This window comes from Phoenix dactylifera, chromosome 15 (genome assembly GCF_051530095.1).
Source record: "Phoenix dactylifera cultivar Ajwa chromosome 15, Ajwa_hap1_PhDact_Kaust_v1.1, whole genome shotgun sequence".
NCBI lineage: Eukaryota > Viridiplantae > Streptophyta > Magnoliopsida > Arecales > Arecaceae > Phoenix > Phoenix dactylifera.
In genome coordinates, this window is record NC_143204.1 from 22,028,821 (window position 1) to 22,042,163 (window position 13,343).

The 13,343-nt window shown below is 39.8% G+C and overlaps 2 protein-coding genes across 4 annotated transcripts; one reads left to right on the forward strand and one right to left on the reverse strand.

Annotated features, from left to right (window-relative positions):
* LOC103716376 (cystathionine gamma-synthase 1, chloroplastic-like) lies at positions 1 to 8,279 on the forward strand. Of its 2 annotated transcripts, XM_039134328.3 has the most exons (12): positions 320 to 755; positions 795 to 921; positions 1,224 to 1,327; positions 1,403 to 1,476; positions 1,568 to 1,736; positions 3,899 to 3,958; positions 4,057 to 4,260; positions 4,347 to 4,433; positions 5,520 to 5,627; positions 7,381 to 7,476; positions 7,577 to 7,695; positions 7,975 to 8,279. In XM_039134328.3, the coding sequence occupies exons 1-12, from the start codon at positions 426 to 428 to the stop codon at positions 8,096 to 8,098; spliced, it is 1,602 nt and encodes a 533-aa protein (XP_038990256.2). In that variant the 5' UTR covers positions 320 to 425; the 3' UTR covers positions 8,099 to 8,279. The 2 variants fall into 2 exon arrangements, with proteins under 2 accessions (XP_038990255.2, XP_038990256.2); XM_039134327.2 differs by having other exon boundaries at positions 1 to 921.
* A 627-nt stretch (positions 8,280 to 8,906) lies between these two features.
* On the reverse strand, positions 8,907 to 13,039 carry LOC103714850 (transcription termination factor MTERF8, chloroplastic-like). Of its 2 annotated transcripts, XR_015973801.2 has the most exons (3): positions 11,518 to 12,996; positions 10,718 to 10,897; positions 9,541 to 9,916 (listed from the first exon to the last, which is right to left on the reverse strand). XR_015973801.2 is itself a non-coding variant. In XM_088712016.2 (1 exon), exon 1 carries the CDS (start codon positions 12,865 to 12,867, stop codon positions 11,662 to 11,664), a length of 1,206 nt encoding a protein of 401 aa, XP_088568142.1. In that variant the 5' UTR covers positions 12,868 to 13,039; the 3' UTR covers positions 8,907 to 11,661. The 2 variants fall into 2 exon arrangements, 1 of the variants encoding a protein (XP_088568142.1); XM_088712016.2 differs by having other exon boundaries at positions 8,907 to 13,039.
* Between the last annotated feature and the right edge of the window lie 304 nt (positions 13,040 to 13,343).

The window sequence follows — 13,343 nt, forward strand, 5'->3', positions numbered from 1 at the left end:
GGGATCCGAGAAACGCTGGGGCCCGCCGACCCCGTCGCCATGCCTGCTGTTGCGCCGACCGTATTCTCTTCGAGTAAGGGTTGTATCTTTGGCTCGAAAGAAGGATTCAGCGAATCTACTGATGGATCGCGTAATCTTCGCTTTGAGATATCCGTGAAGACTGATGAATGCTGTGCGGACTGCGATCCAACGGATGATATCGCGAAAGAAGATCCATCATTCTTTTGCGCGGAAGATACAACCCGAACCCGTTCTCTTTTTTTTTTTTTTTTTTTTTTTTTTTTGCTAAAGGAACCCGTTCTCTTCGCCTGCCCCTATTTTTTCGTTTCCTGTTTCATTCGGTTCCTTTTTGAAGAGGAGAGGTGAGGTAGGGATTTCGCTTTCCTTTGCCGCCGCTGCCTTCTCCTCTCTTCCCTACCCCGACGATGGCGGTCTCCTCCGGCTGCTGCCTCCCGAAGCTCTTCCCCGCCGCATCGGACTGCCGTGGCGACTCCGGTGCCCTCCCCCGCCCGGAGATTCCCGCCGCCGCCTCCTCCCGTCTCCTCTCTCCCGGCTGCCGGGCCTCCGGCCTCATCCTCCGCTTCCCCCCAAACTTCGTCCGGCAGCTCAGCACTAAGGCCCGCCGCAACTGCAGCAACATCGGCGTCGCCCAGATCGTCGCCGCTTCGTGGTCCAACAACTCTGCCCTCCCGGAAACCCCACTCTCCGCCTCCGCCGCTGCGGATGCCGCGGCGACGGTCGCGATCCCAGCTGAGGCAGATGCATGCGCAGCGACGGTCGCGATCCCAGCTGAGGCAGACGTCCCCACTCTCGTCGGTGGTGACGGTACTAGTGATCCGTCGCAGATCCGGGCAGCCGATTCCAAGGCCGCCGCAATTGCAGCGTTGCTGAGCTCCGACGGGAGCCTGGCAGTTCATGCCGGTAGCCCGTCCTCTCCTTTTTCCCTTTTTATTCATAAAGAAAGTTATTTTTCGATGTTTTCCCTGGCCCTTTTTATTTCATCCTTCAAATCAAGCAAATCTTGGTGGTTTATTTCTTTTTTTTTTTTCTGTCGCTGAAAAGAGGTTTTCTTTTGTTGTTTTCATCTTGTTACTTATTCTTTTTTTCCCCTTCAGTTTGATATTAAAAGTGATTTTTAGCAAGTAAATCCCGGTTTTCCTTCTTTCTTTCTTGGAGATGGATCCTGTGATTTACATTTCATCTCAGGATCTTGATCTGTGCAGGCGAGAGATTAGGGCGTGTTATAACCACGGATGCGATCACCACCCCTGTTGTTAACACCTCTGCTTACTGGTTCAAGAATTCCAACGAGCTGATCGATTTCAAGGTGCGTGATTGATTTCTTGGAGACAGCTACCGGAGTTTCTTGAAAAATAAGGTGTTCTTTATGAATCCCTTACAGGAGGGGAGGCATTCGAGTTTTGAGTATGGCCGATACGGAAACCCAACCACAGAGGCTTTGGAGGAGAAGATGAGGTATGGGATACCTTTTCTTTGCATGTGGTTTCTTTGGCTTGCACCTTTTACTTCTCTAGAGTAACTTAATGTCATTTCTTTGCTGGAGCAGTGCGTTAGAGAAAGCTGAATCTACCTTATTCGTGTCATCGGGCATGTACGCTAGTGTTGCTATGCTCACCGCACTGGTTCCTGCTGGTGGACATATCATTACAACTACTGATTGTTACAGGAAGACAAGGATATTCATCCAGAATGAGCTTCCGAAGATGGGGATTTTGGTAATTTTATATCTTCTATGATTACTACTGTTCTATGTATACTACCATATGAATTGTTGGATGTAGAACTGGTCCTCTTTTATATCCCAGGAGCTGGGACAGTGTCATGATGTCCCAGTCCTGCGGTTTTCTCATTGCCAGAATTCCCATGTGGCATAGACTTGCAGTGTTACATAAGCTCTGGAATCATGTACTTTGAATGGTCATGCATAAGTATATCAATAAGAATGTAAGATGATGTCGGTTGATGTGATTTGCCGGATTCTGCAGCCTGCAGGTTAATTAATTCTCTAATCGGCAATCTGTAATAGCAAGAGTATACTGTAGTGGAGACTGCATGACTGTATTCACCAGTAAATAAGATCTGAAGCAATGACTACGAAAACATACAACTATGGGTTTCATTTGACTACTCTTGCAATGGAAACAACACATATTTGCAATATATATCCAGTCTTGCATGGACATGGATATGAGAGTATATGTTAATAAGTAGTATGTGGCTTGGCAAGAGCAAATAACATGATTACATGGATACATAAGGGAAAAATATTTTAAATTAAATTATAACTAATATGAAATTGTATAATTAATTGTTTGATGTTGTAGAATGGAAAATGTGAAAATGTAATATTTATTAACTTGTTTCATGCAATTGGCAAGTGCTTCTTCAATGTTATTTCTTGCTTATTAGAACTTAGTTGACTCCTATAACCATGATGATGTCACTCTTGATTTCATATGCAAAAAAGTGGTCACAAGTATGTTAAAGAATGTGTGATGAAAGTAAAAAAAAAAGTGATGATTTACTGGCTTTAGCAAGTGATCACTCGTATATATCAAGAATTTTGACATTGATCATGTGCTATTTTTATTTATTATTGGTTGTCAAAGAACATGCTCCTAATCAGGAGCCTAAACCTAGCTGAAGCACAATGTCATGCAACAGTTTGCAAAGTTCTTAATGCCTTCGTCCTTAAATAAACTCCATGAATCACCAGAGCCTACTTTCAGTTGTCTTGTGACTTGTCTGAGAACTACATCAGACTCAGTAATGGAAGAATCTGACATTCCACCTGTCTGAGTTATCCACAATCCGAGATTCGATACACATATAAAAAGTTTGATGCATATCCAGCGTGCAGATATATGTTGACATGGATTATCTTTCAAGATGGACATAGGCGTCCAACTAGTGCTACCTACATCATATGTTATGTACTCTATATGTTGAATCTGTATATTCATACTAGATTCAGTATTAATAGCTGTAGGCACAATGTGTGTGTTTTACCTGTCTTGACGCTAATAAATATAATGTGTGCCCTTGCACTCAGATGTAGACAGTATGTTTTTAACATACCTTAGCGTCTAAGTTATGTTTTTCAACTCATTATATATTTGGTTTTTGCTTACTCTATTGCATTCGCTCGTTGTCATTTCTGATGGCTGGTTTTAGAGTTGGTGATTGAAGGATTGGAAAATGTGTTTTCACTTTTCAGCTGACTGCTGTACTTGTAATATTCAATTTTTGCATTTTGCACTTTTGCTTATGGCTAATGTTACCTGTTGGCTGGCTCATATTCCTCTCTTCCTTTTCATCAGCTATTTATTATGTGTGCTCTATATTTATTTAGTTTTAGAATTGTGTACTCTATTTATTTATGGATTACAAAATCAGACCTGATGATCTAATTTGTCAGTTCGGATATGGAATGCCTGATCCAATAATTTAATAACTAATTTAGTTAAATTTCCTGACACCCATATACAAATATGCATTCCATGGTTTAAAACCATGCTTTTCATTACCTTGCACTTTCAGATAAAGAAGTTAAAATGGTTAACCTGGCTTATATCTTTGGATGCCAGCAGTAGTAAGAAAATTGTCTTGTGCCTATGCTGAATAGAATTTTTATTTAAAATATGAATTGTATAGCCAAAATTTTCATCTTACGTACGAGTATGTAATTGCGTTCTTTCTGTATCCAATCCAATGCATTCATTTATTTCCTAAAATCACTCTGAGTTTAAAAAAGCAATCTTAGACAAATTAAACAGCTTCTATGTATAGTTTTGTTTATATATTGTACAAGTCTAACTTTTTTTTAACCCATTTGTTATCATGTATTTTTCTAATACTTCATATCTTCAAAATGCAGGCAACTGTGATTGATCCTGCTGATATGGATGCCTTGAGAAGTGCTCTGGATCAGAATAATGTTTGTGAATAGTGTTGCTTGCTGGTTTACAATCTCTCTTTTATATGTTATTTTTCATTTCTATGGTTGCACTAAGCTAATACAACATTTTTACACAGGTATCTCTTTTCTTCACGGAATCTCCAACTAATCCATTCCTTCGTTGCGTTGATATCGAGTTGGTTTCAAAACTTTGCCACAGCAAAGGAGCACTGGTTTGCATAGATGGTACCTTTGCACCACCTTTCAATCAAAAGGCCTTGACTTTAGGGGCTGATGTTGTTTTGCATTCTGCCACTAAATTCATTGCTGGTCACAATGATGTGAGTTAATGGAGCATTTCATTTTGTATGTCTGTTGAGTTCTTCGCTCTTTTGCACTTTCTCATATTCTGGAATAACTTATTCAGGTTCTTGGAGGTTGCATTAGTGGTTCAGAGGAACTGATTTCAAAGATTCGCAAGTATCATCATGTCATTGGTGGTGTTCTCAATCCTGTAAGTAAACATGGTAGGCAGCGGGCTTATAAAATAGCTTAATAAATATATTTGTTTCATGTATTCTGCCATCATGTATGTGGAAAGTAGAGGCAGGTGCGAAAATGGGTGTTAGTATAGCTTAAGTGAACCTATGTAATTTTAAATCTGACAAATCAATTCCCACGTGGGGCTTTTATAGCAGGTAGTTGTTTTTTTTTTTTTTAAAAAAAAGATAACTTTAAGCACAAAAATTGCATGATACAAAATGTTGCCTTCCACTGGCTTCTATCCTTAAATTTCTTGAAATTAGTCATATGTGACTCATATTTTATGTGGACAACTCACCCAAGGATCTTCCTCTACATATATTCCGAACTGGATAATCTCTTTGTTGGGGGAATATTCCAAATTGGGTCAATGCCGAGGTTTTAAATCCTGTGGGATAGGGGTTTTCCAGTTTCTCCATGGAATGGGATGCCCTGCTGCCCGCCCCAACCCGGCGGTAGTTTCGGTTATGCATCTCGGTAGACATCCTCCATCTCTCTCCCCTTCTTTTTTCCTTTATTTCTTTATTTTTTTCTTTTTCTTCTTTCCTTCCTTCCTTTCCTTTCCTTTTCTTCTACCTTTCCTTCTTTCTTTCCTTTCCTTTTTCTTTTTTATCTTATCCCTTCCCTTTTTTTTTCTTTTTCTCCTTCTTTTTCTTTCCTTTCTTCCCTCTTTCTTTCCTTCCTTTCTTTTTCTTCTCCCTTCCTTTATTTCCTTCTTCTTTCCTTGTACTTTTTCATTTTCTTCATCTTTCCTTCCTTTCTTTCCTCTTCCTCTTTCTTCTTCTCTCCCCAGATGGATGGGTTTTGGCCACGTCCTGGTCTTGTGTTCTCATAGAAATGGGATGGGACAGTCGGGACGCCCCATCCCGCCGAGACTTAAAACCTTGGTTATGCAACATGCATTACTGGTGTTGTTGGCATCAAACTCTTGAATGTGACATGTTAAAGTGTGTTTGTCAGGAGGCATGACTTTATGGTCTAATAGTTTATTTCGTACTGCTGGAACCTTGAGACTGTTTGCTAATTAACTTCTGTTATCTTGGCTTCTCCTTTCCAGAATGCTGCGTATATGATCCTTCGAGGTATGAAGACGTTGCATCTTCGTGTACAGCAACAGAATCATACCGCATTAAGGATGGCCCAGTTTTTAGAGGAACATCCTAAGGTACTGTTGGCTTTTCCTTTTTTGCTATTTTTGTCATTCTAGAAGTTTTTTATAGCTTGTTAGCAGGAGTTGATCCAAATTTTGATTAATTCATGAGATAATTTTGGACCTGCATGAAGATTTACTATAAAAAATAGCAATACATGGAACAAAAACGATCCATCCTCTGCATGCACCTGTATTTTACTGCAAGGAAATTTGGATTTGTTATCAATTTTTCCTTCAATTTTTTTTTTTTTGTTTTAATTTCGTCTCAACATCAGGATACATGTGTATCAGTTTTTGCAGATTTTCTCTAATTATTCATAAGATTTTTCATAATGTCGTTCTTTATGTCTTTGAGATATTTTTGACATTCTATAGTTTGTTATTTTTCTTTTTCTATTTTGAAGCTTGCTAGTATGCAAGGCTCCTGTATTTGCATTGAGTTGTAATTTTATGCTCTTTCCAAGACATATCTCAAAGCCCTACCTTGCAACTGATTTCCTTAGCCATGAATGTTGAAGATAACCATGAGTTTAAGAAGTAACCCTAATCGTTTCTTGAATCAGTGTTACTGTTAAGGAATTTTGACCTTCATCTCCTTGTGCGATGCCTAGTGAATGATGTTACTCAGTTATTTGTATAATTTTTCCTCAGCAGCTTATATATAGGTATTTGATCATTTCTCTCCCCCAAGACAACTGATTTCATGGCCAACTTCTATCTCTGCTCCTTTAAGTGTTGCATACAATACGAACAGATAATGTTGCCTCAAAATAAATAAAGAGGCACCAAATAAATGCTTGTAAAATTAAGTGATCCAGACACTTATTGCTGTGTCAGAATGCATAAATCATAACCTATTTCGTGACCATTGTCCTTAGCCATATGTTATGCAGGTAGCCATGAACTAATGAGCATCTTATCTCCCCCGACCACCATTCTCTTCCTTGTTTCAGTGTTAGAAATTTTGGCTTCCATGCCCTCATGCAATGTCTGGAGAATTATAATACATTTTATCATTTTGATAATTTTCTCTTATTTGCTGTGTATATCTTATGAGTATTTGATTTTTCCCCTTCTCCAAGACTGCTGATTTCATGGTCAAAACCTAAATTTCTTTCCAGTATAAGCAGTGCTTAGTATACCAGCTGAAAATACCATCTAGGAACAAATAATGGAACACAGATGACAGCCCGTCAAGTGACTTTTTTATCATTGTGCTATGATGTATGATTATATAATTGTGTGGGTTGTTGTTACTTCTGTCTTTTGCACATGAGAAAGAAAAGTTTTGTGGAGCAAAAAAAAAAAAAGAAAAAGAAAAGTTTTGCTAGAATTGAAGCTGAAGAAAAATGTCTGATTGGATTAATATTATAGATTCTTGTGACGCACATGATCTGATAAATATTACTTCTAGTTTCTTCGTCAAGAATCTTCCTTACAAGTCAAATTCTGATGAATGAATTCTGAATTAGCTGATGATTACTCTATACAAGTCAGGAGGCTATGTCCCCATTATCTCCATCTTTAGATTCTTGTCAATATAAATTGTATTGCTGCTAGCAACTTCACTGGAGATGTTTTCAAATTCAAAGATCCTCAAAATTTCAAATTGATCTATTATTGTATTGTTATTGGGTGCCAGTATTTCATGTTTTATTAATTATATGGATGACTCAAAATAGTATATTGTTTCATGCTAATTTAGCATTGCTGCTGCATTTACATAATTTATACTTGTGTCATATCTGACTGGGCGCTTTGCCAGATTATACGTGTCTATTATCCTGGTCTGCCTAGTCATCCGGAGCATCACATTGCCAAACAACAAATGACTGGTTTTGGTGGTGTGGTTAGTTTTGAGGTGCGTTTATCACCCCTATATACCTTGATTGTAAAAAATCACAGCCACATTCTTTACCTTAATCCTTTTTCTTTTGTGTGTGGTTATATTGGCGGTGCAGGTAGCCGGAGACCTGAGGACTACGATGAAGTTTGTTGATTCTTTAAAGATACCTTACATTGCACCTTCCTTTGGAGGCTGTGAGAGTATTGTAGACCAGCCAGCCATCATGTCTTACTGGTACTATTGCCCCTTTCAATTTACCCAATTAATAACAAGAACCACCTTACCATGCGTTGAACTATGCAATTTAATATCATATCTTAAAGGGTATTGACGTCTAACATCTAAACCAACCCGCCCAATAACCCCTCTGAAAAAAAAAAAAAATCTCACTAGTTCAGCAGGTCTAGGATTTTGATCGAGAAAATAACTCAACATTTGGTGTGATGGGAAAAAATATTATTATATTTTCTTAATACAGGCATTCTGATTTGTTTTTTGTTCTTTGTGGTGCAGGGATCTAAGTGCATCAGAGAGAGTCACGTATGGTATCAAGGACAACCTGATCAGGTTCAGTTTTGGAGTTGAGGACTTTGAGGACCTGAAAGCTGATATCATTCAGGCCCTTGAAAGCATCTAGTTCTGCAACAATATCACCTGCCTTTCTGTTCAGGACCTGATCTGAGGCAACGTTTGTATTTTGTTTTAATGCCCATCTGGCTGATGCGACTTATCAGTTTGACATGGATGTGCTGGTAATTTGATTTGTCACATTTGTCATCAATCGAGTTTTTAGTTGGTGGGAGTTCGACTTATTAAAATTCCTGGCCATGAAGTTTTGGCAACTAGGATCTTTTGCGTTGCGCCTGCTGCACTTAGCCTTCGATGAACGGCCATCATCAAATAATGCATGCTGTGTAGTGGTGCTTATAAACTGTTTTGTTTAATGACCATCCATCTTCTAATGGTGGCCATAGAGAAAAGTGTCCACTCCTCACAAGGCTAGTTGAAGGCTTGAACAGACCTATGATTAAGCAGTAAGTTAATTTAATATTAATCTTTTAATAAACTCCTCTTCTAAGCCTTTCTTATTTTGATTGCCCATATAAGCATATTTCATAGTAAGTCTAATTTAATATTGAGCATTCACAGGACAATGGCATTGACACAGATGGGCCTCTCTATAAATGAAATGACCCATTATTGGCTCCCAAAAACCAACCCCCGCCCTTTTGCAAGAAGAAACACCAAGATAGTTCTCTTGCAAGCACTCGGAGCTTGTCCACTCAATCTTTCAATCATCCATCATTTGTATGGCTTACAAATTTAATCTCCAATCATTTAAAGAAATAGATAAAATTCTCATCTCGGCAAAGTACTAAAGATTATATTGGACAAACATGACGTTCTAAAGCAAACAAAGAAAATAAGGTTGTGCTGGCGAGGTCCTTCGCTGACTTCAGAACAATTACACAACCCTTCAACTATTAACATAAAAAACCTAGCCAAGTTGTAACCAAAACCTATCTAGTTGTACCATTAACCAGAAAAGCAAAAATCTTAGGATGAATCAGAGGCAAGACAAATCAACTTCGTAACAAGGCTCCGTACCAATGCTCGCATACCATCCCGCTCACCTCAAGCATAAGTACAATGAAGGATTTCCAAAGCAAATAAGAAATCATTCAATATAAATTGTGATGCAGCATAAGATGTAGCCAACAGGTACTATGACCAATTAGATCATGCTAAGCATCGAAAAAACCGGCAGATTTGCAGACGAAGACTATAGTAAGCATAGTTCAAAGACTTTTAGCATATTTTTTTATAAAATTTTCATTAGGGACAATATCAAATTTTAGCTAATTTTTCATATTTATAATAAAATAATTCTATTTTTTTAATTTATTGTAGAGTTCTATTTTGAGCATAATTCTTTATCGAGTTTAATGCCCGAATTAGGGTTAAGACAACATGTCCAATAAATATGTGCATAATACATTGTAAAAGTATCTTTTAAGATATTAATAAAATTCTTTTAGAAAAAATTTCTTTCACCAAGGGAAGAATTCTTCAATCTAATTTTTTTTCTATTTGTGTGTTGATCTTCGAAGCATAGCCTCGTAGATCAAATTGCTCCTTCCTTTTCCCGCTACGTCAAATTGTCCCTTCCACTAAAATTTACTAATCAAGTTCTCTAACACCTTCTTAAACCTACCAGTCAAAATCTCTTTATCGGAAAAAAAAAAAGAAATATGTTAGGAGCCGTTGCCTAGATTTCCCAAGTTGAGGAAGACTACTCGAGGAGACAAATCTTCCTCTATCTCAATTGAGAATTTTGAAAGGCAAGAAGATGGATCACAGAGATGACAAAACACTTCTTATGTTCACATCCTTGCCTCAAATAGAAATGTAGCGAGCTTGTCATGTCAAGTGATATTTCGGTTGGTATTGGTACCTGCCACAAGCCAATATGATATAATTAATATCTTGGCTCATATTATCTGCAACAATGTAAACTGGTGTATACCGATATATCAACCAATATGATATCAAAATATTTCTAATCAGTCTTCTGCAGTTCAAATTAATTTTCTAATTGTTACTTATTCAAATCAATATATTAAATGGGAATTAATCTTGTTCCTACTATATTAGTGGAGTTCCAATTTCCCAGTTCCTAAAATTTTAGCCAAATCTCAAGATATCAGTCATTTCATGTTTTGCCCAAACATTCCATATAAGAGGTGAGACAAACTTGGATCTGCGTCCATCTTGGTCTTGGCAGAGTACCAGGATGACTACAATCTCCAGATATAAAAATATTAGATGGTAGCAATCATAAAGTTCAAAATCTTATCACCATCAAAATTGGAAATTTCTTTCACCTGACACTAATTTGCATAAAAAACAAAACTTTAAATTCAAGCAAGGGACATTAAATCCTACAATCAATAATTCCTTCAAGTCTTTAGAAAAAGGTACTGAAACTCTAGCCTCCATTAGCATCTGCACAGAGTCATGTAAAATCCATGACATGATAAAGAATCACTCATCTTCTATGAAATAATTAAAACTGCTTCGTTACTCATGCGATCATCAAAAAATAACATCTCTCCAAAGATAATGATATATTCAAAGGCCTAAAGTTCAAGAGGTGGAAGAAAAAGCAATGTTTCTAGACAACGTACCAACATCTTCAATTTGGTGATTTAACAAACAATACCAAACTCAGTTCATCAAGTTGTCCACCTCTTACCTCCTAGATGAGTAAAAAGAGGTTCCATCTTCATATAGTTCCTCCATCAACCCAAATATATGCTTGGCATAGCATCCAAACCAAACGTTATCATACACCTTCCGATAACACATAGAAGAGTCATAGCCACCCCACCAAATAGCCTTTACATCTATCGAAATTTCTTTTCCAACTGCACACCTAAAGTCCAATCTCAAATCTAAGAACCTCCAGTATCAAAGATAAGAGAGAAAAAAAGAGAGAAAAAAAAAAGAAGTAACAAGTAGCACTATTTTGAACGTGCTGTACACATTTCTCCCATGTTTTGTATGCATGTATAAGAAAGCAAATTGCTTGATCCTAGGATATTCACCTAAATTGTAAAACCAAAATATGATAACAACAAATATAGTTTTCAAGCTTGTCTTACTTGAAATTTGTGCATCCTGCCGCTTCAAACATTAAAAAAATAGTGACAATCTACTAAATGAACATCTTACCATCTAGCATGTACTAATGTACTACCAAATAGACACTGATCTAGATATATAAAAAAACTAAAAGATAAATGGGAAAGTACCTTCATAATAGCTGTAACGAGCATAATGTTGTTAGTATGGTATCCAAATGCAATCTCTGTATACCATCCCTTTGTTTTCTAAGAAATGAAGTTCAGAATAACATATATATAGATATATCCAAACTGGGGATGAGAACTTTTCTAATCTCCTAAGCTAATAAAATTTTCTTGTTAGACAAAGGAGTAAAAAATATCATAAGTTGCATTCTGAAAACCAGTAAACTAAAGTCTTAGATGGTACCAAGAAATATGTTCGACACTTGAAGTCCTTCCAGGCTTCAGCTTAGATATTAACTAGAGCTTGAGCTACTCTCCTCAAACACCAGCAGAACGACTATGGAGACATATACACCATCAACTCGTACACTCATCTCAGTTACTACTCCTAAATGGAACCAGAATCATCCTCAGGGGTTGACTTGCCAAATGCTGGGCTGTTCATGTAGGACTCGACAAGATCAGAGCCGTCGCCATCCTTGAACTTGTAGGCATACTCTTCATTGAATCTTTCTCGAGGCATGACAAATGCCTTTGCAAAATTGGGATTTCCTCGGAGTAATTTTCTTGATTGGAGGCCCCGCAGCAGCTCATATCTTGGCAAAATCCTAGTCTCCAGGCTGAAGAGCAGCTGCCAGGTGTTCAACAGCAGTGACTGCGGAGTGTAGCCAACAGTGTGAATGAAGAACTCCAGCTTTTTCTTCATGTGCTCATCGGTGAGCCGGAAGAAGAGAGAAGCCCTTCTGATCAAGGTGAGCAGCTCGGCATTACTGAATCCGTAGCTCCTGAGCATTCCCAGCTTGTTCTTGAAGGCCGTCTCGGACAAGGAGGTTGCCAGGTAAACAGCATCGAAATAGCCGGCGACAGAGGCATTGTCGATGTTCAATTCCTTTTCCACGATTCGGAATGCCGAGTCCAGCTGTTCAGGGCTGAGGATGAGGACGATGGGGGCCTTCTCGACGAGGGCGGCGGCGTCGAGGCCGCCGCGGCGGAGGACGGCGAGGTTGCGGGCGAGTACCTTCTTGGGGTCGTTGGTAAGGAGGCGGGGGCAGCGGCGGAGGGCGGAGGCGACCTTGCGGTTATCGCCGGAGAAGAGGGAGCGGAGGAGATCGAGAGCAGGGGCGAGGCGGGCGGCAGCGCTGTAGCCGAAGGCGGGGGCGCAGGTGGAGACGAGGGCGGCTAGCTTCTTGGGGGGCGGGGCGTCGGGGGAGGCGTGGGCGTGGGAGAGGAGGGAATGGAAGAGGGAGAGCTTGGGGAGGAGGTTGGAGGGGACGTCGGCGTTGAGGATGGCGGGGCGGCAGCGGACGAAACGGCGGAGCTGGGGGAGGGAGAGGCCGGCGCGGCGGCGGAGGAAGTCGAGGACGGCGTCGGGCTTCTCCGGGGAGGTGATGCGGAGAAGGGTCTTAGAGTAGGCGAGAGCCTGCTCTTTTGGGTAGCCGAGCCGGTCCACCAGGTAGTCCGCCATGAAGGGCGGCGGCGAAGGAAACGGTAACGAAGAAGAAGAGAGGGATGGGGCACAGGGGGTCGTGGAGACGGCGCCAGCGAGGAGGCGAAACGGAGGACGGAGGGAGGGCTTCGCCAGCGTCGACCCCATCCTCGTGGATTCTGGATTTTTCTTTCCTTCGGCCTTCGGCGATGGTAAAGGGTTTGGATCTTGGAGCGAGCCTCGGTGCCTTCGTCGGAACCTAGGTTTTTTTCTTGATTTCTTGATGTACGTATGTATCAAACCTAGCCCCAAGCCCCAAGCCCCAGAGGTGGTAGCCCAGTGGAACGGGCCTTATTTTCAACCAAATGATCGCACGGGCTCGCACGGGCTCGAACATTCTCCATAAAGGTAGAGGCTACTACGCGGGAGAACATTTCTATCGCACTAATTCTCTCAAGTTTTGCAGCTATCTGCAGCTTGTTAAAGGCATGCAGCTACAATGCTCATGATGAAAAGGTCATTTAAAATCTGCAACATTTTATTTTCCTCATTGCACTCTAAATATATTCCTATGAAAAATATATCTATGAAAAATGCAGGATCAAAAGGGGATATACACATCATATTTTATTTTCAAATGTATA